The 26,033-nt window shown below is 35.2% G+C and overlaps 2 protein-coding genes across 2 annotated transcripts in view; both read left to right on the forward strand.

Moving 5' to 3' along the window:
• LOC111197112 (interaptin-like) overlaps positions 1–26,033 on the forward strand; it is a 526,024-nt gene that overhangs the window by 445,020 nt on the left and 54,971 nt on the right. The window lies entirely within an intron of this gene.
• On the forward strand, positions 19,919–24,441 carry LOC125799321 (uncharacterized). Its single transcript, XM_049475813.1, has 2 exons — positions 19,919–20,436; positions 23,116–24,441. Exons 1-2 carry the CDS (start codon positions 20,347–20,349, stop codon positions 24,436–24,438), a joined length of 1,413 nt encoding a protein of 470 aa, XP_049331770.1. The 5' UTR covers positions 19,919–20,346; the 3' UTR covers positions 24,439–24,441.

The following is a 26,033-nucleotide window of genomic DNA, read 5'->3' on the forward strand; positions in this document are numbered from 1 at the left end:
TAACATACATTAGTGAAGAGAAATAAAGAGAATATATAAGATGAAAATATACTTCACTTTATAGTAGCAATTTTTTTTCTTTAAAAAATTAATAACATGCCCATGTTAATTAATAAAAATACAACCAAGTCATATTTTTCAACACTGAGACATATTTGTCTAAATGTATATCAGGTGTGTCTCTAAAGACTACAAGTGATTTTATATCTATATTTTATATGGGCATGTTACTAGCAATTTATTTATAAAAAAAAATCAACCTAGTATGTATTTTTTTCAAACTAAAAGTTCTAGTATGTTTATCAGGGGAGTTTCTAAAGACTGCAAGTGATTTTATATCCGCATGTCTTATATGTGTCCGTACTTTACAGACAGTACCATAGGAGCTTCAGCGCCTGCGGCAGCAATTCTTGCTATTTTCAGTAAATATTCTAGGAGAAACAGAAAGGATGGGTGTTTTGAGGAAATCTAACATTTGTAGTTTGTTCTCTGTTGTTCTGTCATTTGGGGGAGTTTATGACAATGTCTGTGAGCAAGAGAATGGCTGAAACGCAAATATCTGCAGAATGTTAAACATCAAACTAACTTTACCAAGCTATTTAAAAAGAGTGTAAATAAAAGCAGCACAACAGTCAGGAAGCACAGATCATTGTAAAGAACACTAGTAGAATCATTAGCTCACATGTAAATAGGCATGATTGGCAAAGCCTTGGTTAAGATATCTAACCTATGTAGTCTATTTCCTTTATTCATAATCCTCATAATATTATTATGCCTTTATTCTTAATTACGACTTTAATCTTGAAGCCAACTATTTTTTTTAGCATTGGCCCTAACATGCTGTTGTACAAAACCCTTCGTTCTTTTCTGAATATATATTTAATTGTGTTTATGTTGTCATTCATCTTGGATGCTCTGTACCAGGATTAGCTACCTATATAATTCCATATCCCTATGAAACACATATAATACTGCATTTTATTACAAGCACCTCAACACAAGAAGAGAAAATAAAAACTGCAATGGGCTCAGTTTGCTTAATCTGGGTGTGATGCTATTTGCAGTGGCGTGCACAGACATTTTGGGGGGCAAGTGCTCAGGGGGGGGAAAGGGCACTTTTTAGCGCACTTTTAATTTTACTGCCCCCCCCAAGCAAATCAGTCCATAACCGGGGCTGTATGTGGTCGTCCTCACGTTATCTATCATTGATTTGAGCTAGAGCGGATAGTTTATCTGGTGACCAGTCGGCTAAAGTTGCTTAGTAGTTTGGTGCTTTATGAGACATTTTACTGCACAACAAAATTATTTCACGTTGGGCTTAGAGGGAAAACAGTAGGATTTTACTTGATGTGTATATTACCTGGCTGGAGGGACACGGGGGAGAATAAGTCTATCTGTTGCCGTGCGTGCTGTGCTGAAGACTCGCTGAACTGAACTGCTGCTGCAGCATCTAGTGTGCCTTGTGTGCGACCGCGCGGGGTCACGTGACAGAGGAAGAGAGAGGTCGGGTGTGTGCGAGCTGATTTCAGGGCATTCTGTTTTCAGTCGTTTTTAATCGCTCAGGTTTTCAAAAGATCATTTCAAACCGGCCTCAGTAAAGTCTTAATAATAACAATAATAATAAAAAACGAAGTTTCAAAAGGGCACTTTGGTTGATAAAGGGCAGAGTTGGTGGTGCTTTAGCTGATGTCTATGTCTGCACGCCTCTGGCTAACTGTACCGTTTTAGAATAATTTCTGTTCTGGGGAAATCCAGATCAGATCTGATTACATCCTGTAGACAAACTGTTATTCAGTAGTGAGTTTCAGATACCATCTGAATAGAGTCACGTGGTTTAGAAGAAAAGGCTCTGAGCAGTCGCACCCTTAGAGTTGGGTGTTGGCTGTAGAACTCCCCCTGAGAGTTTCTATTGGGGCAGGCAGTAGAGCGTGTTGTAGACCTTTATTTTGAAATCTTGATTCGCTGTTGTGCTACAGTATCAGATTGATTTCAGGCTGTGGAAGCAGTACACAGTTTCAGTTTGTCTTTCAGCAGATGAGCAAACCTAGAAGCAAATATGAACTGAAAAGGCAGTGCACACACTAAACCCATACTTTATTTGAACTCAAATGATTTAAGTCTGTTTTACATAAAATTGGATATTTCTAAACAATACTCAACTATTTTGAGTTAGTTGAACACTTGTGGGCACAGATACATTTAAACTGAGAACTTTGAGTTGAACCAACTTATAATAACTGAGTTTAGTCTGTTGTCATTGGCAGCTTCTTTTCCATTGGCTCCTGTCACAATCTATTTGCATACTCAAGTTTTTATTCCCCATTACATAAAAAAATGTGAGCAAACCGGCTGCCTTAAAAAAGTTAAGTAAACTTATCGGGTCTTACAGTATAACAAACATAAATAACATTAAATCAACTTCCCGTGTTTTGCCTGTTCTCTTGCTCACATACAATGTCCTTAACTCTCCCAGAGGAACAGAGAACAAACTGCAAACATTACATTTTCTCAAAACATTCAACTTTTGTTTCTCTGAGGATAGCAGGAATTGCTGAGGCAGGCACAAAAGCTCCTAAGGGACTGTCTATAATGTACGGACCCTGATTAAAACGTAAAACATTCAACAATAAATCAACAAAACCAGTTACTCAATAAACAACTGTTACTCAATAAAGCACTCCTGTTACTGGCACTCATTCCTGTTCCTTTTTATGTTTTGAGTAACAGGACTGAAAATACCAGGAATAAGTCTTTAGAATAGAATTAGCAGAACATGAACAATAGCTAAATGGCAACTATGGTAATAGCATGATGACACTAAGCACATTCTAATGATCTCAACATTTTTATTAAAATTCATTCATAGTTACAATCAAATATCAAATATACAGAAAAACAAATGAGGGAACTTATTTTTGATCTTCCCATGATCTTCAGAAGGACCAACTGATGTAACTTCCTGTTCCAGATGTTTCACAGTAACAGGAATAAGTGAAACACAGGAACACAATACAATGTGTATTTTAACTTCAATAGTAAAATTTTATTCTAAAAATTAATTTTTAAAGCATAGATGGATTTGGTGTCACACAACAATGCTGGTAACGTTTATATTTAGAGCATGGGGACAGGTATTTTATTCAGTGTTCTAAGTTTTTGTTCATGTTTTAAGTATGTATGTTACTTTTGCAATCTGGTCAATGTACAAGAAAAAATATATTTTAAAGTTATTTTGTGTGCACATTTATATATGTTATTTCCTGGGGACATAAATAGCACAGATTATAGACACACCTGATGCTGTCAGTCTGCCTGCTGTAGTCACTGTTGCTACCAATGATTCTAACACCCAGCATGCTCAGCCACTGGACTACAATGAGGCTGCTGAGCATGTGACGGTGCCGCGCTCTGCCTAGCCTTCTTTCTGATTGATTAATTACTTGATTACTCTCAGGTATGTCCCATATATATATAAGGTCCCTTGTTCCTCTCCCTGGTTGCCGAGTACCAACCTCCTTCTGTCCTTTGACTACTCTCCTTGCTTTTTTTTTTTCAGATTCTCTGTTGCTGACCTTCTGCCTGGCCCTCACTACATTTTCTTTTGTATAATAATCTCTGTAAATAAACCACCTGATTTTACTCAGCACGAGTCTATATATATATAAGGTATATATTTGTTTCTTTTAAAATAAAGAGCCAGTCTGTTTTTGTTCATTCTGTTATTATTTTTTTGGCAATACTGTGATACCTCTGAGCTTTAAAAGTGATCTGTATAGTGTTTGTTATATCTGTTTTGCAGAATAGTATGACAAGTATGACAAGTCATACTCCTTTAATCTTTTTGAATTCCCCACTTAAATATAAATATATAATATATAAATATTAAAACTTAAATATATTTTATTGGAATTTTATGTGATAAAACTGGTAAAGACATAACACAAAAGACTTGCAGCTGGAAGTGCAGCAGAAGGTGGTCCTACAAAGTATTGACTTAGGGGGTGGTTGAATACAAATGCACGTCACATAATTTTATTTATTAATAATTTTGGGAAATGTATCATTTTTGTGGGTGTAAAAAGTGTAGAAAAGTGGTTTGACTAGATTTTTCTCATACATGCATTTATTAATAATCATACAGGGGGCATTCTGGGGTGGAAGAGATTTCTTAACAATGCTATTTTAAACCATTCGAACTGTACACACTAAGAAAAGTAAGTAAGAGTACAAAGCTTGTCGCTGGGGCTGTACCTTATATTGAGGTACAAAAAAGTACCTTTCAGTGAAAGTCCTTTTTTGTACCCATGGTTTTTATGCCAGTAAATATTATAAAGATTATAAACATTATCCTCAACTAAATATAGCTCAAAAACTTGATGATGAAAATTGTCTGGCTTTCAAATAAAAAATGTTCAATTATAATATATATTGTTTATTAGTACAGTGATGCAGAATACTGAATGTACCTTTGGCTGGTTAAATTATACAAATTTGTACTTATTGCTGTTATAAATAACTTTGTACTTCAGAGGGAACAAATCTGACCCTGTAAAGACCATACAATTATGAAGAGTGTACCTTTGAGTACAAAAAAGTACTCATATCGTACCTTTTTTTAGAGTGTATGCATAGATATTAAATAGTCATTTTGGCAGAATTGTATTATACTGCCTCCATTTCCTTGCCATAGAAGCTTTCAATAATGGGTTAAAATCTAGCAAATAATTACTTCATATTCTTGCTTTTACTGTGCAAAATAGTACAGTTTTATTATTTCTTATTAGATGTGAAAATTACAGAACAATATTGAAATGCTGAGATCAATGTGCTGTTGTTGGCTATAACACACTAGCTAAACTAATATACTAACATATAAAAAGAGCCACTGCACCGCTTTACTGAACATAAACTACTGATCTAGAAAAATATATTCATCCTTACTAACAGGAAATAGTGTGAAGCATATCACCATATCAGTAATGTAGAGTTCGATTGGAAAGTTACTGTTTCTTCTATCAATCCAAACCACCAGTTTTTACATTTCAAATGTGTCATAAAATGTATAAAACTCTACGGAAAAGATAACTGATGGGATTAGCCTTCCGTCCCTGTAGCCTTCCGCTTTCTGTAATCATAATACTTTTATGCATGCATTCTGGAATCAAGCTTCCCCTCCCAGTGTAAAGCTGCACTATAAAAATATACAGATATATATTCCTCACAGACTACAAATTAATTTACAAATTAGTCGGTTCATCCATTATATACATGTTATTACACTCAGTGATCATTGGATGTTAAGGTCTCAAACTAACATTCACCTAACAGAAACAGAGAACTATAGTTCTCATTCTCTCAGATCAGATTACCTTCATATTGTAATGCCAAAACGACTTAATTTACCTTCCTCTTTTATGGGTTGGGGATTTTACTAATTACAAAAAGTACCCTTTATTTTGTTATTAACTTTTAATGCTAATTACTTATCATTTCAGCTGATTATGTTCAATTATCTAACCAGGAATGCTTTTATTTAAAAAGCAATTAATATGAAGCAAGCATTACAATGCCTGGCTCTGATTAGCCGACTGATTTCTTTAAATAAATTATTAGGAAAGTTTCTTCATTATGAAACACAAATTTCACACCAAAACCCCGATCTCAAACCCCAAGCGTGAGTATCCTTATCTCATACACTGAATTATACATGGGAGGGAAAGAGAGAGAGAAAGGGAGGGCGGGAGGAGAGACAGTGTATAAAAGAGCTCATGTGAGAGGGGACTCAGAAGTCATTTTTCATTTGAGCTTGACAAAGACCACAAAATGGCGCAGAGTTATGGTAAGAATTTTATTACATTTGTTTAGTTAAATTATCGAAACTGATTAATATATGTGATTTATTTATGCATTGAGTCTAGATTGATTACATGTGTATTTTAATATATAGTCAACATTTCCGTTAGTGTTTTAGGGCAACTCATAAAAAAAAAAAAAAAAAAACATTGACTTTCGAATATTACAAGAATAAATCCATAATATTACAAGATTAAAGTAATTACTTCAAGATTAAATTCATAATATTACAATAATAAAGTTGCGTTTTTTTGATGGAAATGTAGTTCTAACTATATGGGCTGTTGTTCAGAGGGAAAGGAGCATTTTCTGCTCATGATCTGTTACAGGGCTGCTGTGATTATCATCAGTTATCTACATTTATGACCTGCTGATTATTAATGCTCTGTTGTAACAATTAGATAATACAGTGTCTAGATTTTGCCATGGAGGCGTTGCTACCGGTAGCCTATCCTTAGGCTTGCCCCACCGTGAGATGCCTCCTGTGTCGGTAACACTATATAACATTTAAATAGCTGGTCTAAAATAATAATACAATGCTTTAAGATGTTTATTTGACTTTATATAATAATTTGGATGTAATTATTTGTTTTATAAAATGTATTGTAGCTGTGACCAAATGTAATTGTAAGATGTAAGACAATAATATCATATTACACTAAAACAGTTATCCTGTTTATACAAATTATTTGTATGTCTAATCTAAATTACACATGTATACACATTATATGCAAATTGAACAATTTAAACATGCTATTTTCTGACACATCATTACAAATCAAAACTATAATGCAGATTTATGAGCCCATGCATCAGTAAAAGGTTTATTTCCTTTATTCGTGACTGGAATTTACTGTAATTATGTTCCTTTTGTTCTTTCAGTGTTGTTTTGCATGATGTAAGCTAGTAATTTTCCACCCTTTTCTTTTATGAATTTGACCATTTTATTATAATGTTTGACAAGATGAAACCACAGCACATCTGCCCTTAGCGCATTCCCCCTCCCTGCATTGAACTGCACCATATGCTATCGGAGCTTGGAGGTGAGGTTAACTGTAGTTCTGGTTGGGGTGCGTTCTCCTTTCAGAGCAGATGAATCAGTTTACTGGTTATGTTCAGTCAGCGAGTGAGAGAGAAAGTGTGAGATCAGTCAGAAGCTGCTGGGGAAAAGTCTTTAGAGGATGTGAGAGAGTTATACACAATTTCATTCTTTTCAGCGTAGGCTAGGATATCACAACAGCTGATAACAGAGATAGAATATTTTGTCTCGATTTTGTGGCCAGTGTCTCTAAATATGCATCAGCAAGACAGTCAACCCTGCAGTTTGAGGCTGGTCAGAAAACCAGGAATGACATTTAGGCCTAACAGGTCTTAATTGAACCTGGTACTGACAACAGGGATTATTGATATTCTGTGTATTGACAGTATTTGGTTTGGCAGTATGGTTCTTTAGGTGGAGGACCAAGAGTTGTGTTAGGATAGGAAACCTGATTCCCAAGGTCAGTACACAGCATTTGTGCCACATACACTGTAGCAAATCTGCAGATTTTCGTGATTTATATCTTTGCTGCTCATTTAAAAAGTTTTGGAAACGAGTCAGTGTTTTAGCACTCTGTTAATATACATACTTGTTTTACTATTTTTTTTTTTTTTTGCAATATAATCAAATGTATATGGTTAAAACTGTTGTATTCTAGTTTTAGGGTAAGCTTTCACTGTTTTGCATTTTGTATTTTTGTAATTTTGAGTAGTTTTCAGTTATATTGAAAATATATTGGCCATTTTGGAACCTTTGTTTTGGTAAAGCTCAATGGAGATACATGTTTTTATAATTCACATCAATATTAGTTTTAATTTGTAGGGTTTAGAAGTAAATTAAAATAAACTTTTTTCTGCAATTAAGAAGGAAAACAAAACGTAGGAGGAAAAGTTCAAATATATTTACAATACTTACAGTAATAAGCAGCAGTAAGTAACTTAGTAAGTAAATAAGTTAAAAAAATATTTTTTTGTAAATGTTTTATATACATAAATTGCTTCTGTAACGTGACCATATGTCATATAGATATAAAATCACTTGTCTGTAGAGACACGCCTGAACGTACTACAATTTTTTGTTTTAAAAAATATGGCTCAGTTAAATGTCTATACATTTATTTATTTATAAATTGTCACACGCCCATAAGAAATATCCATATAAAATCACTTGTAGCCTTTAGTGACACACCTGATGAACATACTACAACTTCTAGTTTTGAAAAACATGCCTAAATTGAATTTCTATTCATTTGTTGATGTAAAAAAACATAAAACACTAAAGCCTACAAATGATTTTATATCTATATGGCATATGGGTGTGTTTTAGTAGCAATGTAATACACACAAAAGTATAAAAATTCAACCAGGTCATATTTTTCAAAATTAAAAGTTGCAGTATGCTTATCACGTGTGTTTTTATAGACTACAAGTAATTTTATATTAATATTTCAATATTTTGCATAACAAATAATCATATTCTGCCAAGAAATCTTTTCCAACACTAAACGATTTTTTAAAGACTACAACTTATTTTATATCTCCTATCAGCCATATTTGCTGCTCATTCTATTAGAACTATAGACTCTCTGTACCTCAGTAACTGCTGTGATTATGTATGTTCTATATGTTACACATCTCTGCACCTTATTCTCACTATGCACATTTTATTATACCGTATCGGTACTGCACTGTCCTGTCTGTTAAACTGTCTCGTCTTTTCTATTTATTGTATTTATTGTAATGTTATAGTTCTATGTTGCACTATCGTTACACTCTTGTACTTTATGTTTGTCTATTTGTATTGTTGTTACACATTGCAGTGTGTTGGTTGTCATTACACTGTGTTCCTGTACTCAGATGTAATGACAATGTAATGATATGAGTATGGAGAGGAATTAGTGCCAAATTGAAAAGCAAACACTAGGGTGGAAAAATGTAAAAACAATCAACAGAATGCATTGCTTTTCCTCACTAACATGCAGAATAAGTGCCAAAATGAAATGCAAAACTACTATTACATTACATTTCATTGCACTTGATCTCTTTATTGAAAAACAATACACACTTATTTGCATTTTCAAAACCAAACGCTGAATTAGTGCCAGAATTTAATGAAATACACATTGAAATGTAATCTAGGCACAGCTGTATTGCTTTTTACCATAAGGTACTTTAAACATGAACTCCTCCTTTAAATGTAATACTCACGTGATTGCTTTTAAACAGTGATGTGAGGAAAATGTGCCACAATGAAAAGTAATAGCTCCAGTGCACTGCTTTAATGTCACCCAATCTCTGAACAGAAAAACAGTGTGTGTTGATTTATATTTAAAGAAAGAAACGCTGAATTCGTGCCAGAATTGCACTTAAAATGCAATCATATCGACTGCAATGTATTCCACTGTGTGGCGCTGCGAACGTGTAAAGCAATCACAATGCCCAGCGATTGCATTCCCTCTAACCACAGCGCTGTAATCGTGCCAAAATAAAATCCAATCACTGTCCAATCAGAACGCTCTCCTGAATTTGGGGCAGGGCTGAGACGCTAGTTTCTCGGAGCAGTCGCTCGGAGCTGTACCAGAATAAAAGTCTTTCCGCGACAGGCTAAAAGAGGAAATAAAAACTTTAATTCAACAAATTGAGTCTGGGACAGTTACAGACGACTATGTGCTGCTCAGAGTGGAGTGGATTTTAAAGAAGACATGTTCTCACATTAAGCTCCAAAGACTTTCCCGAAACGTCAAACAATGCGCTAAGGCACGTTCTGGAACAACTCCAGCAGTCCAACATAGACATATATACATAGATACTGCATTGACTGGCGCCGGCTGTTGCACGCGCCCCCAGTGCATTACTTGACACTGAGGAAGGTGTAAAATACACCTATAATAATCACAACTCTACCAGTTCATACCCGATTTACACACGGTTTGGTTTAGTAATGATACAGGACACTGTTACACATTACAAATACCTGCTTTCATGCTGGAATATGGTATGGCATATTAAAAATAGTGTTTAAATTAATTATTTGTATATACTGATATGTACATACATACATACATGTACATATATGTACATATATCCCCCACATACATACATACATACATACAGAGAGAGACCAACTGAAACTATGTATTTCTTTGATTTTACCAAATTGAAAACCTCTGGAACGGATGACCACAAGCCATCAAACCAAGCTGAACTGGTTGAATTGTGTGCACAAGGAGTGGCATAAAGTTATCCAAAAGCAGTGTGTAAGACTGGTGGAAGAGATTGTTATATTACCAGATTAAAGTAGTTATTTTACCAGATTAAAGTCGAATACCAGATTAAAGTGATACTATTACCAGATTAAAGTCGTTATAAAATTAAAGTCTTAATATTAACAGAAGTCGTTGTGTTACCAGATTAAACTCGTTATATATGGCTACATTAGGGTTACATAATAATAATAATAATAAGAAGAAGAAGAAGAAGAAGAAGAAGAAGAAGAAGAAGAAGAAGAGAAAGAAGAATAATGCATTTATTTATTTAATTTAATTATTAATTTTTTTTTTATTCCTGAATCAATCCCTTCATCCAGTTTACAGGCCTAAATCCACATCCACTACAATAATCTTGATCTGGCTGCAATCAATGCTTATATCTTGATTAATGTATTCAGAACAACTCAAATAAATGTCATATTATTCAATGCAAGAAAAGATATTACTTATAAATATCAAAGCCGAGGATAATGGACCGACAGACACACACACGCAACCCTAAACGCACTACTAAAAAAATGTCATGTTTAAATAGGACAGGTTATGGGTCTGTGCGGGCTCGGGCAGAACGTGCACAGGCTCGTCCAGGTCGGGCTGGATTTTTTGGGACAGCTAATTCAGCGCTACATTATTCTTTTAATAAGTAAATTCCAAGCACTAAATTTAATTAATTCAATTCCTATTAGGATTGCGGTTGGGAGCGGCAGAAATGTGTATTTGGCGGACAGCCAAATTTTTTAAAGAATGACCCAAAAACGCCATCATAGGTAAAGGGCTTGTAAAATAAGAATTATTTAACTTAAAAACATAACACACGTGCAAGTGTCAGGTATTTTTTTTATGATATTATATTTTTTTGTTTGATTTTGTTCTTATTTTTATTATGTTTATTTAAATCTATAATATATTTTAATACTTGATGTCTATACTTAATCTATTTAATATTATTTTATTACTTTTAAAAGTAAAAATATTTGAAAATAAAATATTTACTTTTTAGTTGGTTTTATTTGCTTTATTTTACTTATTGTTTTATTGTTTTATTTAACATTTTTATGTATGAATGGTGTTGTATAAATAATGTTATTATTATTGTTATTATTTTTTTTTTATTATTATTATTATTATGTAACCGTAATCTAGCAGATATAAGAGGAGATACCTTTATCAAGAAGACGCATTGCGCTCCCAAGATAAAGTGTTTTTCATGGTGGCGGTGCTGAACTCGTCGAAATCAGTCTTTAATCAGGTAATATAACAAATTTAATCTGGTAATATAACAACCTCCTCCACTTGTCTTACAAACTGTTTTTGGATAATTTTATGCCTTTACTCCTGGTGGAAAAAGTCAAGCAGTTCAGTAAAATCAAAGAAATTCATAATTCCAGGTGGTCTCTCTCTCTCTCTCTATCTATCTATCTATCTATCTATCTATCTATCTATCTATCTATCTATCTATCTATATATCTATCTATATATATATATATATATATATATATATATATATATATATATATATATATATATATATATATATATATATATAATTTATACACTCATTAATATGCCATACCATATGTATGAGCTTAACAAGTATTCCAGCATGAAAGCAGGTATTTGTAATGTGTAACAGTGTCCTGTATCATTACTAAACCAAACCGTGTGTAAATCGGGTATAAACTGGTTAGAGATGTGATTATTATAGGTGTATTTTACACCTTCCTCAGTGTCAAGTAATGCACTGGGGGCGCGTGCAACAGCCGGCGCCAGTCAATGCAGTATCTATGTATATATGTCTATGTTGGACTGCTGGAGTTGTTCCAGAACGTGCCTCAGCGCATTGTTTGACGTTTCGGGAAAGTCTTTGGAGCTTAATGTGAGAACATGTCTTCTTTAAAATCCACTCCACTCTGAGCAGCACATAGTCGTCTGTAACTGTCCCAGACTCAATTTGTTGAATTAAAGTTTTTATTTCCTCTTTTAGCCTGTCGCGGAAAGACTTTTATTCTGGTACAGCTCCGAGCGACTGCTCCGAGAAACTAGCGTCTCAGCCCCGCCCCAAATTCAGGAGAGCGTTCTGATTGGACAGTGATTGGATTTTATTTTGGCACGATTACAGCGCTGTGGTTAGAGGGAATGCAATCGCTGGGCATTGTGATTGCTTTACACGTTCGCAGCGCCACACAGTGGAATACATTGCAGTCGATATGATTGCATTTTAAGTGCAATTCTGGCACGAATTCAGCGTTTCTTTCTTTAAATATAAATCAACACACACTGTTTTTCTGTTCAGAGATTGGGTGACATTAAAGCAGTGCACTGGAGCTATTACTTTTCATTGTGGCACATTTTCCTCACATCACTGTTTAAAAGCAATCACGTGAGTATTACATTTAAAGGAGGAGTTCAGCTGTGCCTAGATTACATTTCAAGGTGTATTTCATTACATTCTGGCACTAATTCAGCGTTTGGTTTTGAAAATGCAAATAAGTGTGTATTGTTTTTCAATAAAGAGATCAAGTGCAATGAAATGTAATGTAATAGTAGTTTTGCATTTCATTTTGGCACTTATTCTGCATGTTAGTGAGGAAAAGCAATGCATTCTGTTGATTGTTTTTACATTTTTCCACCCTAGTGTTTGCTTTTCAATTTGGCACTAATTCCTCTCCATATATGAGGGGCCAGCTTCACTGAGGTCAATAAAAGCCTCTTGAATCTCTTGACTTGACTCTTGAGGAACGTAATGTCATTACACTGTGTTCCTGTACTCAGATGTAATGACAATAAAAGGCTCTTGACTCTTGAGTGCGTTACAGTAGCAATTTTTTGCATAAAAATGTATCAATTTTTTTTTTTAATAAAAGTTGTAGTATGTTTGTCAGGTGTGTTTCTTAAGACTGCAAGTTAATTTATATCCGTATGTCCCATATGTGTGTCACAGTAGCAATTTATTGAATTGTTGTGTGAAAGTTTACGTTTTTAATTAGGGTCTGCACATCATAGAGCAGCAGCCTCTGCAGCGATTTCTGCTATTTTTAGCAAATATATAACTAGTAAATGAGCTGCGGAGGGCTCTGATGTCTCCGTCGCTCCTTAAGTAGCTTTCATTTAGCATCCTTAGCAACAAAGCTGCAAAACTTTACCAGATCTCCTTTCAGAGGCTGTAGATGTGACTCAACACTTTGATGTGCAATGTAGTCACACCCCCTCTAATAAGCAGCATAGGTCAAAAATTCTGCATTTATTTTCTATGTAACTTCATGTACGGCTGAGAGTTTCTATGATATAGCAAAACATTTATTCAGTCATTCAGAATGTAAGGTATAACTCAATTAATTGTTTTTGTTCATCATACATCCTTATTTTATTTTTTACTTTTTGAATAAAAGCCCTTTTTGTATCACTACCCCTCTAATGCACTTATACATTTTGTTTAAGAAGTTTATTCTTAAAATTCATCAAATATTTCAGTTATTGTCACCAAGAATATAATTATCACAAAAATACCCTATACATAAATAACTTACTACACACTTAGCTAAGCTAGATTAGATTTAGATCAACTAAAATAAAATATGTTAACAGCTAATAATAATCACTTGTATCTTTTGGACAGGTAATGTACTCATTCTCATGGTAACCTAAAACTAATGAAATATTGCTGAGCTGTAAAATGGTAAATGTCAACCGTGTGTGTAAACCTGATGTAGAAATACAAAAGCTTCTTTCAAGGATTCAAGGAGATTTTATTGTCATTCGCATCACATGTGCTACATGAGGTGGAACGAAATTGTGATCTCACGATCCAGTTTACACCCAAGAGCTGTTGTTAAAATAGATATATAGATAAAATAATAAAACAAAATAAAATGACACAATAAAAATAAAATAGATAAAGATAAATACACAAAAAATTAAAGAAATAGGGAGAGTAGACAGGTAGCAGCAACATGAAGTCCAGAGTGCAAGTTTGCTATAGCAGCATGATAATGTGAATTAAGAGCAGTACAAGAAAAAGTGTCTTGTACACTTTATCTAAGAAAGTAAAAAAAGAAAATAAAAATGAAAATTTGTGCAGAAGAAACCCTCAGCCATGCATAAATTAGCATAGAAAATAAATATAAGGGCTTTTATTTAAAAAGTAGGAAAAAAAATAAAACAAGAATGTATGATGTTTAAAAACAAGTTAATTGAGAAATATGTTGAACACTGAATGATTAAATTAATTTATTGCTAAGATATAGAAGACTTAAATTTGACCCATTTTGCATATCCAAGGGTTAAGTGCGTAAAGACGTTTGACGTGGCCAGGAAATCTCCCGCAAAAAGCGACCTGACATTTCAGTTTTTAGAATGAATAAAGATTTTTACAGGCACACTGGCACCAATACACACAGTATTCTGACCCTTTTTCATTTAGAAATGCTGCTGCTTTTTTGTTAAATGTGAGCATATTCCTATGAACATTGTGGATTTTAGCTCAATACTTACTGTAGATATTAACGTTATATTTAATTATGTGGCAAATTTCTAGGTTTGCATGCCTTGCTAAAACATTTAACTGGTATATGCTGCAAGGTGTGATGAAAAATCATGGACATTCTTGTATCCCTCTTTTTCTAAAATGACTGGTGATACCTAAAAGGTTCCATATTTACTATGGGAATCAAAATGAGGGAGAAAGTGTGACGTTTGTTGCAACCCTAGAGAATTTGTGGAGCATTGTAAAACTAGTGATGTATTACAAAACAAAATCAGGCACAGAAACTTCATGAAATCCAGTTAAAATCCGTAGGGAACTTGCACTTGCACAAAGAAATATAAAATCCAAAGAATTTCTTTGTATAAAACATAAAGGGCCCTATTTTATCGATCTATAGCGCACTTGGTAATTGCACTTACACAGCTAGATTTAGGGGCATGTCCTGTGTCTTTGGTATCCTATGGGCAAAAAATACGCCTTGCGCAGCTCCAACAGTGCAAAAGGCGTGTTTTAATTCTATTAATTATTCATGGGTGTGTTTTGGGTGTAACGTGAAATAAACCAATCAGTGTGTCTGTATCCATCCCCTTTAAAACACAGCTGCGCTCTGACTTCAGTTCATTCCTATTTTAAGAGCGCATAAGAAACTGACTGCGCGTCACGCTGTGAAGATACACCAGCAGCTCATATAAGAGAAGAGTTATTTTATTCTTTATTCTCTTTATTGTTTATGTAAAAACTGTCTTTGCAACAAAGAGAAAGAGGCGCAGCGCATTTTGCCTGATTTCTCTTCATTAATTACCAATACATTTGTTGGCTTTAGTGAGTTTAATAACATGAATTTATGACCTTATTTATTAAAACATTTTTTTTTTTTAATTTTAGAAGACTGCGCCAAGTTTCACTTTGCCTGCCTGCGACATTTAAGAGTGCTGGACTAGATGTTAATAAATGAATTAATATATTTAATATTTTAATAAATTTGCCCTGGTGATAAGAAACGAATGCTAACATATAGCTTTATATTTCTGTGCATTTCAAATGTTTTAAGTTTTATATAATTGACGGGCAGCACCAGACGCCAGGGTGGCAATGTGCTTTATTTTTCAGATATAAAAGTGAATTTCAGTTAAATAATAGCAAAGTTAAATTAAATAAATGTATGTTTAGTCAAAGTACTTTTTTCTTTTAATTTTTTTATTTCTAAAACTCCAGCATTTGAGTGAGAATAAGCATCTGTTGAAATTCTTAAACAGCAGAATGCCTGTCTGCTATATTAAGTTAAAGTTATTTAGTCTGTGTACTAAACATAAATATAAACCCTTATAACTGAAATAAACAACATACATAAATATAACTAATAATAATTTATAGTTACTGTGCAGATTTTTAAGTATATTTTATTTTTATAGTTGATTGCTGAAGGCTGTGGGTAAGATGTATTGCTCTGTGGTAAGGAAGTGATGGTATGGGGTATTTTGGAGCGCAGGGTGATCGTGATCCAGTTTTAGGTGCGTGCCAGTGACAGTTGAATTTCGACATCTTTTCAGGGGAACAATCATGCAATTTTTTTTCCGCCACCAAGATAGAAACACGCCAGAAATTTACCTGAACACACATAATTTCCAGACAACCACGCCCATCAGCGTTACTATATTCCAAAAGTCCTTCGCTACTTTAAGGATGCGTGCGCAAGGAGTAAAAAAAAAACTGTTGACGGGGTGTATGATGGCAACGCAGAGCTACACGCCTTGCGTGGGGTGTACGATAGGGCCCAAAGTGTAACTGAGAGTAAAATAACTATTTAATATATACCATTTTTTACTCAGCAGGTTCAAATATTCAAATCTAAAAAGCAACAAAATGTTAAACGTAAGATATTGTAATAAATTACAGAAACTCTAGTCTGTTCCACAGAATCACAGCATCTTGTTGTGACACCACACCATTAATAGAAATATATTTCCATTTTGCCTTTACTTTACATAATTTCATTTAAGTGGAAATATACATTATTAAATACTTAAGCCATAAGAAGAACTGTGATACATTTTTTTTTTATAATTGAAACCACTAATTCAATAATGTTCGGCAAAAATGGTAGTGAGTGAAGTACTTTTTAAAATAGGTATTATAGACTACTCTTCTGTGAGTGTTTCTCTAATCATACATGATTTTTATTTTTTCTTCCTCAGATGCAGGAGATCTAAGGATTGTTCTCATGGGGAAGACTGGAGTGGGGAAGAGTGCTTCAGGAAACATCATCCTGCGTAAAGAGGTCTTTAAAGAGTTAATTTCCTCTAAGTCAGTTACCAGCGTCTGTCAGAAAGAATCAGCTGAAGTCAGACGGAGACGGGTCACTGTGATCGACACTCCAGGACTGTTTGATACGAGTATTTCTAATAAAGAAATCTTAATCGAAATTGTTAAGTGTATCACCATGGCTGCACCAGGTCCACACGTCTTTCTGCTGGTGCTGACAGTGGGACGCTTCACACAAGAAGAGAAAGATGCAGTGAAGATGATCCAAGATCGGTTTGGTGAAGAATCCAGAAGATACACCATGGTGCTCTTCACCAGAGGAGATGATCTGAGGAAAATGAGCATTGAAGATTATATTAAAGATTCTGAACACAGCTTACAAAAGATGATTAACCAGTGTGGAAACAGATACCACGTATTCAACAACAGAAATACTGAAGACCAAACCCAGGTCACTGATCTACTGGAGAAGATCGACTCCATGGTGGCAGTGAATGGAGGGAGCAGCTACACTAATGAGATGTTCCAGAAGGTGGAGAAAGCTCTACAAGAAGAACAAGAGAGAATCTTGAAGAAGAATAAGGAGGAGAGAGAGAGAGAGAAAGAAGAACTGAGAGCCAAACATGAAGCTGAGCAGGAGAAACTGAAGATGATGTTGACGGAGGAACAGCAAAATCTGTTAAAAGAGAGAAGAGAAAAAGAGGAAGAGTTTCAGAAGAGAGAAGCTCAAATAAAGGAGGAGACAAATGAGGAACGAAAGAAAGAGCTGGACGAAAAACTCAAAGAAGAGAGAGAGGCGTTCAATAAGGAGATGGAAGTGAAAGAGCAGGCCTGTAAAAAAAAGATTAAGGAAGATCAGCAAAATGAGAAAGAAAAGTACGAGAGGGAGGAAGAAAACATGAGGAAGCGGAGGAAGGAGGAGGCGAGGAGGGAGGCAGAAAAGAAATTGTGCGATGAAATAGAAAAAGCCACTAAAGTAGGAGGAACAGTGGGAGGAACAGTGGGAGGAGTATTGGGAGGTGCATTAGGACTTTTAGGGGGACCAATAGGAGCAGCAGCTGGAGGAGCAGCAGGAGCAGCAGTAGGAGCAGCAGTAGGAGCAGCAGTAGGAGCGTTTATTGGTTGGTTTCGTAAACGTTAGAGGATAATGTTAAGACAGTCTGTGTATGTCGGGTTAAATGCGTGATTTATATGCTTGATGGAACATAAATGGTTATTGGACTAAAAAAAATACTAAAGTATGAGACTAAATATTAAGATACAGGGGAATAAAACACAAATCATTTATAACTGTCTGACTTTTTATTGCAGCATTACTGCAACATAAATAACATAAAAATACAAATAATAATCCTCTCTCATTGATTGGCTATATAGAATGTAATCTCTGTAACATGTACTTTGTGAAACTGCATGTGGGGTATAGCTTCTACATTTATCCCTCAAATATCAGATGAAATTCTCACTCCTGCTGATCACAACAAAATGAATCACTGTAACTTTAAACAACAGCTTACAAATGAGTTATTCTTGTTGTCCACTGTGTAGATCAAAATCCACCCTTCTTTTGAAATCTAGCTAAATCTAGCTAATGAGTTTAACCTTCTTTCGAGTAATTGTCTCTACTGCCCCAAAAGGACTGTATAACAAATTTTGGAACATTGCTGTGAAAATTTGATTGCTTAACTTCTCCCTAAGAAAATAGACAATTTGGTGAATCGCCATCATTCCAGAGAACACAGTTCTGCTGATGCACAGCTCATTTCTGTGGGCTTTATACCCCTCTTTAACCCAAACCTGGCATTATGCATGCTAAATTAATGTTTGTGTATATTAAAGAATTCCAATTAATTCAAAAAAACTTCTCTTCATGGTAGCTGAATGGATGAATTAGTCGGGCTGTCTACAAACATTTGGAGATGTATGTCCATTTGTTTTGTCATATAACAAGAATAAATTACATTATTAGCCCAGTGAATAATAAATCATTCGCAGATTGAAATAGTTTTCATGTTTTCCACAGTTGTGGGTGAAGTTTACTGATCAGGTTTAACAGAACATCAGAAGAAAGAATTCTGAAGTCCTGCAGGTGAAAGACAATACTGGCAAATATTAAGAATACACTCAGCAAATCTGACATATATTTTTAATCATATGTATTAATGTGAATCCTTATATCATGTCCTGTGAAATATAAACTATGTGGAAATCTGCATGTTTTGCATCTGCATTTTAAATGTGATAAAGCATGTAGAACAAAACAAGTAAACTGTTAAATTACTGTCTGAATATTAAGCTGCATTATTCTTATATCTACTGCTCATATTCAAGTTTATGATTGATGATTTAACTAACAGTGACTGTACCCAAATGATGCTTCTAATAAACTCATTTACTCTTATTTTTGTAATTGTGTTTATTAATGCTTGTTTGTACTGCAGTACATAATTATGCAGGGGTTTAATTACCAAGTGTTTCACTCTATATAACACTGTTATAACCAGTATCATAAATACAATCAGTATTATCTCTTAGTGAAGCACACAGTAGTACACCATTCATTAACACTCCTTCATTATCTAGCATTAAAATAACTTCATCTCCTCAGTGGTTCATGCACTCAAAGACCTTAGCAGAACTGTTTTACACAAAACACTAAAATAAGAATAACTCTGGATACTGGATACTGTTAGATTAAGCTAATTAATTTAATCTGGTTAGTAATCAGTTGAGAGCAAGGCTGGTTACACAGCAGTGAGTGATTTTATAAACCAAGACCAGATTAAATAATCTGAAATTCAAGTGTAAATATTTTCTCAAGTTTAGTTTAGTCTATAAACAAGAATTGCAGAAAACTAAATAACATCTTTACAGAAATGTGTGTAAAATCGCACCCCCTGCTGGTCAAAACAGGCAATTCCTTATCATGGTTGAACAGATCTGAACAGAGTAAAGTGTGTAAATAATGTGAAGTGTATTAAAGTGTATAACTGTTTATTACGGCGACGTAGAGCTGCCAGCCATAGAAATATAATTTGACTCAGTAACATGTAATAACGTGAAAGGTTTCATATTATAACGTGATATTTATTACGTTATAACGTGATATCTATCACGTTATTTCGTGATACAAAACTATTATGTTATTTCATGATATGGTAGTTTCACGTTATATCGTGAAATTATCATGTTATTTCGTGATAAGAAATTATCATGTTATTCCGAGATATGAATCTATCACGTTATTTCATAATATGAAATTATCACGTTATTTCGAATTATGAAATGATCGTGTTATTTTGTGATAAACATTTATCACGTTGTTTCATGATATTTTAACGTTATAACGTGAAAACATCAATATGGTTTTATTTTGATACACGGCCAAGCCAGCGCGCTTCCATTTTACTTCACGTCGCCTCCAGCAGCGTTTGCTTGAGGATGGCTGAAAATGTGGATTCTCCACTCTCGAGATATCTTCGAGGTCGGGGTGTTCCAGAGGACTGTCTCCTTCGAATGGAGCAAGATCATGTAAGTGTATACTGTTTACGTCCTCAATTGGTAGTTTGCCATAGAACTGTTGAATATGGCTGCTAGGTGCATAGCGAGTGATTGCTAAAACTCTGCTAAAATTCGGCAACTATGTGGCCTTAAGCTCTGACACATGTCTGTGTTTTTCGATTTGCATGGATAAAGACCAATATTGTTGACGGCATGCACCCCAGTCTTAAATAGCAACCATAAGCTAATCAGAAAAATGGGGCTTAGCACTAGTTGCTAGCTATTTGGCTTCTCCAGGTGAGATCTGCTCCAAAGCGCTGCTCTGTTTGGACTTTGGACACTAACTTCGGTAAAACGCTCTTTCTTACAAACCTCAAAATATGGCACAACACTTCGGGCACAACATTATCAGGACCTCTACGATTTCTGTAATTCCAGTGAACATGTTTTATGCGCAATAAGACAAGAAGCTCGGAGGGAAGGAGCATTTTCTCCCTTGATCTGTTACAGGGGTGCGGTGAAGATAATTAGTTATCTACATTTATAACCTGCTGATTATTAATGTACTAGTGTTATAGTTAGATGTACAGTACAGTGTGCAGATTTTGCCGTGGCGTCGGTTCCCCGGCCGGGAGACACCTGCCGCGCGCGCAGTCCTGAGCTTCGCGGAGCTTATTTACCAACAATATAGACAAATACAGTCAATTACAGTCACGAATAAAAGAGACAAACATTTTACTGATGCAGGATGACTGTGTTATTATAACCAGATCAAAACAAAGTTATAATGCAATGTGCAAATGTGTTTATTAATTTAAGAAATGCACCCCTTCTGGTTACATCATTATGATGGGTTTAATCTATATTTTAATAATTTGTAGCAAAAAAATAAACACATAATTCAGAAAATATAGCTTTAATAAATGTATAACTATTGTATTTTTTATTTGAAGCTTGTGGCATATTTCTGGGCAGGACACTGTTATTTGTCAATAAGCAGATATTCAGGCCATTTCATCAGATATAGAAACAGAATAATTTTAGGAAACATATTGGATTAAATTATCAAATTGATCTAAATTATTATATGAAATGTCTATTTACTAAATAGCTTAATACATTGTATTAATAGTATTTTAGGCCAGCTATTTTATTTTATACAGTGTTACATATTTAAAACAGCTCTTATATGAGCCATTCATAGACAACTGTCACACCTTGCATTAATTTTATATTATCTTTATGAACTTTTACAGTGTACATTTGGACCTTATAGTCTTATAGCTGTATATTTATACAATTATACTTCTTTACGTTATATAAGTGTTGGAAATAAGAAATTATAAACAGTTCCACATTGCATTATAACTTTGTTTTGATCTGGTTATAATAACAGTCATCCTGCATCAGTAAAATGTTTGTCTCTTTTATTCGTGACTGTAATTGACTGTATTTGTCTATATTGTTGGTAAATAAGCTCCGCGAAGCTCAGGACTGCGCGCGCGGCAGGTGTCTCCCGGCCGGGGAACCGACGCCACGGCAAAATCTGCACACTGTACTGTACATCTAACTATAACACTAGTACATTAATAATCAGCAGGTTATAAATGTAGATAACTAATTATCTTCACCGCAACCCTGTAACAGATCAAGGGAGAAAATGCTCCTTCCCTCCGAGCTTCTTGTCTTATTGCGCATAAAACATGTTCACTGGAATTACAGAAATTGTAAGCACGAATTACAGAAATCGTTCACTCGAATTACAGAAATCGTGAGCACGAATTAAAGAAATCGTCAGCACGAATTGCAAATCGTTCACTCGAATTAAAGAAAAAGTGAGCACGAACTGCTATATCGTTCACTCGATTTAATTAATTTTTTTATCCACGACCCCTCCCGGGGTTGTAAAATCAGAAACTAAATGAGGGGAAACTACGTCATTGTGCAGTTTTAAAATTGCAGTTATAGTATCACTGCATATACCGCAGTAGCCTATACCTGTATTAGTGCTGTAAGTGCATTGTTTTTTGATAAATCAGAACTGCTATAAGAATACTGCACTTAAATGCAGAATGCAATATGAGCAAGCAAACATCGCAGTTCAGTCCTGCAGAAAAAGACAGCAGCTACCTGTTCTGCTATTCTGCCACTAGAGGGCGCTAGAATACCAGTAAAGGGTTGCAACATATCTAAGGCTGTTTGCTTTTTTTACTCTGATTCTAGTGAAAACAAATAGCAAAAGTATTGGCTCGTGCTTTTTATTGATCCTTAAACCCCTCTACATCACATATTCAAAATCTACCTTCATCAATGAAGTAGAACAGACTTTTTGAAGGTGAAGGTAGATGAAGGTAGATTTTGAATATGTGATACAATGGGGTTTAAGGATCAATACAAGGAACCATTACTATTGCTATTTGTTTTTGTTGCACCTTTTTTAGCTTGATTGACTGGACTATTAGTGATCTGAGTTTAGTAGTCTCATTTTAGGCTATATGGGATATAGTGAGAAGTTGATGATACTTGATTGTGTTTGTCTTAATTAATTTAGTTACTGTCTGCATTGTTTAATTATTATAAGCACTTAGTCTCAGTTCATAAAGATAATGCTATCATACTACACCCCTTCTTTGATTCCTTTGTGTGTACATACAGTATGTTATGTAGTCTTGTTCTTGAGTTGTAATTATTATTATTATGTCTTGACAGATTGATGGCACAGTCCTTGATTATATGGATGACAACACTCTGGCTGACTACATCCCAACTTATGGAGACAGGATTGCGGCAAGACGCTTCTGTTTGCAACACAGTGCCACTGCCAAAACAAAAGAATCTGCAAAACATTCAATGCTGGAAAAACTGAAGAAAAAAATGGGCATTACTGTGAGTGATGATGAGAACAATAACCAGGAGACATCTACCAAAAGACAGAAAAGACATTATGCAAAATGCAACAAATTTGCAGAAAAAAAGACAAGAAAAGTGGAGTTGGGATGGATTCACGAAGGCAAGCAAGTCAGAAAACGCAAAAGAGGGGGGACAAGGACCCTTGATGTACCCAACGAATCAAAGAAGGCGGATATACTGCAGTATGCCAAGGATATTTTCTTCCCAAATGGAAAAAATAAGCTAGGAAAGTTTGACACATTTAGCTATGACATAGTAGATTATCAGGAAGAAGCTATTTTTGATGATGCTATTACAGTTGGGGAACTCTACAGCGTACTAAGAATGGGAGTGTTGAGATTCTACCTGTGCACAAAGGTTCCAAAAGATGAGGATGCTGAAGAAAGTGTCGCGGAAGAATCAACAATTAACCAACAAATACAGAATAGCATGCGTGAAGAGGACGAGCAGCCTCTTCAAACTGTCGATACAGAACCATTTCTAGACACATCTGTGGTGATGATTGGCCCTTTTCTCGGAGAACCCACGGCTGGCCAACTGGATGACACGTTGTTATATCAACCTGACCTGCAGGTCAATGAGGACACTGCCATCATATCAGTCCTATTCCCTAGTGCAAGCTCAGCACTCATCATTCCAGACACAGCAAGTGACAACTCATCCAACATGTCTCACTCCACAAGTGCAGCAAACATTGCTCCCGAGTCAGCAGCTATAGATGATGTAGCAGGTACCTCTACAAATTCATCTGTGAATATAACAATTAAACTACACAGGGTCAATCTTCTGGAAGAGATGATAGCCCAATTCAAGGATTCAGCACTTCTCAAGCACTCCCTTCGATACACTTTCATTGATGAAAGAGGAGCCGACCACAATGGTGTTTCAAGGGATGTGTATGCTGCATTTTGGACACAACTTCTGGATCACACAGCTGAAGGGGAGGACCTGAGAGTTCCATCTCTGTGTCCTAAATGGCAAGAGAAAGAATGGAAATCCATTGGCCGAATCCTCCTCAAAGGATTTCAAGACCATGGCTATTTTCCCTGTCGCTTATCCCCCGCTTTCGCAGTTTCACTCATTTTTGGTGAGAATGAGGTCTCAGATGATGTGCTTTTTTGAAAGTCTTCTTCAGTTTGTTAGTCAATCAGATAGGAAGTTAATCACTACTGCCTTAAAAGAAGATCTTTCAGAGGACGACCAGGATGAGCTGATTGATCTGCTGGACCGCTTGGATGTGACAGCCCTTCCAACACGAAACAATTTGAAAGGCATCCTTCTAAAGGTAGCACACAAACAGCTGATCCAAAAGCCAAGATATGCATGCGAGAAGATGTCGTTAATTGCTGGTGCCTCCCTGAAAGAAGCTTTCGTGAACACACAACATGTTCTGCTTATGTACAAAGACAAAAAGCCAACAACCAAAAAGCTTTTGAAATTACTAGAAGCTTCTCCTTCCACTCAAGCAGAAAACCAGAGTTTTCGTTTCCTGAAACAGTACATCAGGGGATTAGATGATATTGGTCTGAGAAGGATGCTAAGGTTCATGACAGGGTCTGATGTTGTCTGCGTTGACAAGATTGACATCATGTTTACATCTGCTGATGGACTTGCACGCCGGCCTGTAGCACACACCTGTGGCCCAGTTCTGGAACTGCCATGGACATATGCCTCCTATCCTGAACTACGCACTGAATTTGACAGCATATTGATCAATAATACCTCGTATGAATTTAGCATTATGTAAGTTTACTATGATATAGTTATCTCAACCGATAGTAGCAGAAGCAGGAGGTATTCGGGTATGTATGTTTGAACATCTGAACAGAAATGGTTTAAAAGTTAACAGTTCTATCAGCATTTACTGTATTATTTTTTTACTGTATATAGTTTTTTTAAATCTGTAACTCGTTTTACCTGTTATAGTGATGCCAGTTATAAAGTGTCTTATCGGCTTGAGAGCTGTTGTTGAACACATTTTTAGACACTGGAGCAGAGCATTTTATAATCTGTCAAATGTAAACAAAGCAAGCCTGTTGTCTTATGTTCATGAGTTTGAAAGTACAGTCGGCTCAAGACGTTAACTGAATTCTTAACTGTTGATAGGTTCCACAGAGCACAATGTGCCTAAGTCCTGTTATGTCTTCACATAGTGATTGTCTTCACCTGACAACTTGTATGTAATATGTAATGCATTTTGAGCTCAGATGGGAGAGCATTGTGGCACTATAATGGTTCATCTACTGTATGTTACTACAAAAGTAAATTGGACTGACTTATACACACTTGTAAGTCTAATTTTTTCATTGATTACTGACAGACCCTACTACTATATGCTGAGAAACACAACAGCTTTTTGTGTCTAGGTTTATTTCACTTTTATGAAAACAAAAGTGATGAGGTTGACGGAAGCAAACACAAGAATAAACCTCCATGTTATGTTGATGCGTACCCCCTTGTGCTGAGAAACATAACCACTCCTTGATTCTAACACTACCATGTTAAACAATGCCCTATCACCTATACATTTGACTATTTACCTGTCTAACAACACTTATTTCTTATAGGTATCCAGGTCTCAGCACTGCATGCCCACTACATCGTATGCAACAGTATTTAATACTAGAGACATGTCGAGTATTTTAACTGCAGATTTAGGGCAGGAATTCATGAAAGAATTGATCAAGTAAAGAACAAAACAAAAGCATGATCATTGT

The sequence above is a fragment of the Astyanax mexicanus genome, chromosome 3, assembly GCF_023375975.1.
Source record: "Astyanax mexicanus isolate ESR-SI-001 chromosome 3, AstMex3_surface, whole genome shotgun sequence".
Lineage (NCBI taxonomy): Eukaryota > Metazoa > Chordata > Actinopteri > Characiformes > Acestrorhamphidae > Astyanax > Astyanax mexicanus.

Excerpts from the sequence above, each read along its gene's own strand:
- LOC125799321 (XM_049475813.1), top strand. The coding sequence starts at position 20,347 with ATGGCTGAAAATGTGGATTCTCCACTCTCGAGATATCTTCGAGGTCGG. Across the intron at positions 20,437-23,115 it reads TTCGAATGGAGCAAGATCAT|ATTGATGGCACAGTCCTTGA; the intron begins GTAAGTGTATAC and ends ATGTCTTGACAG.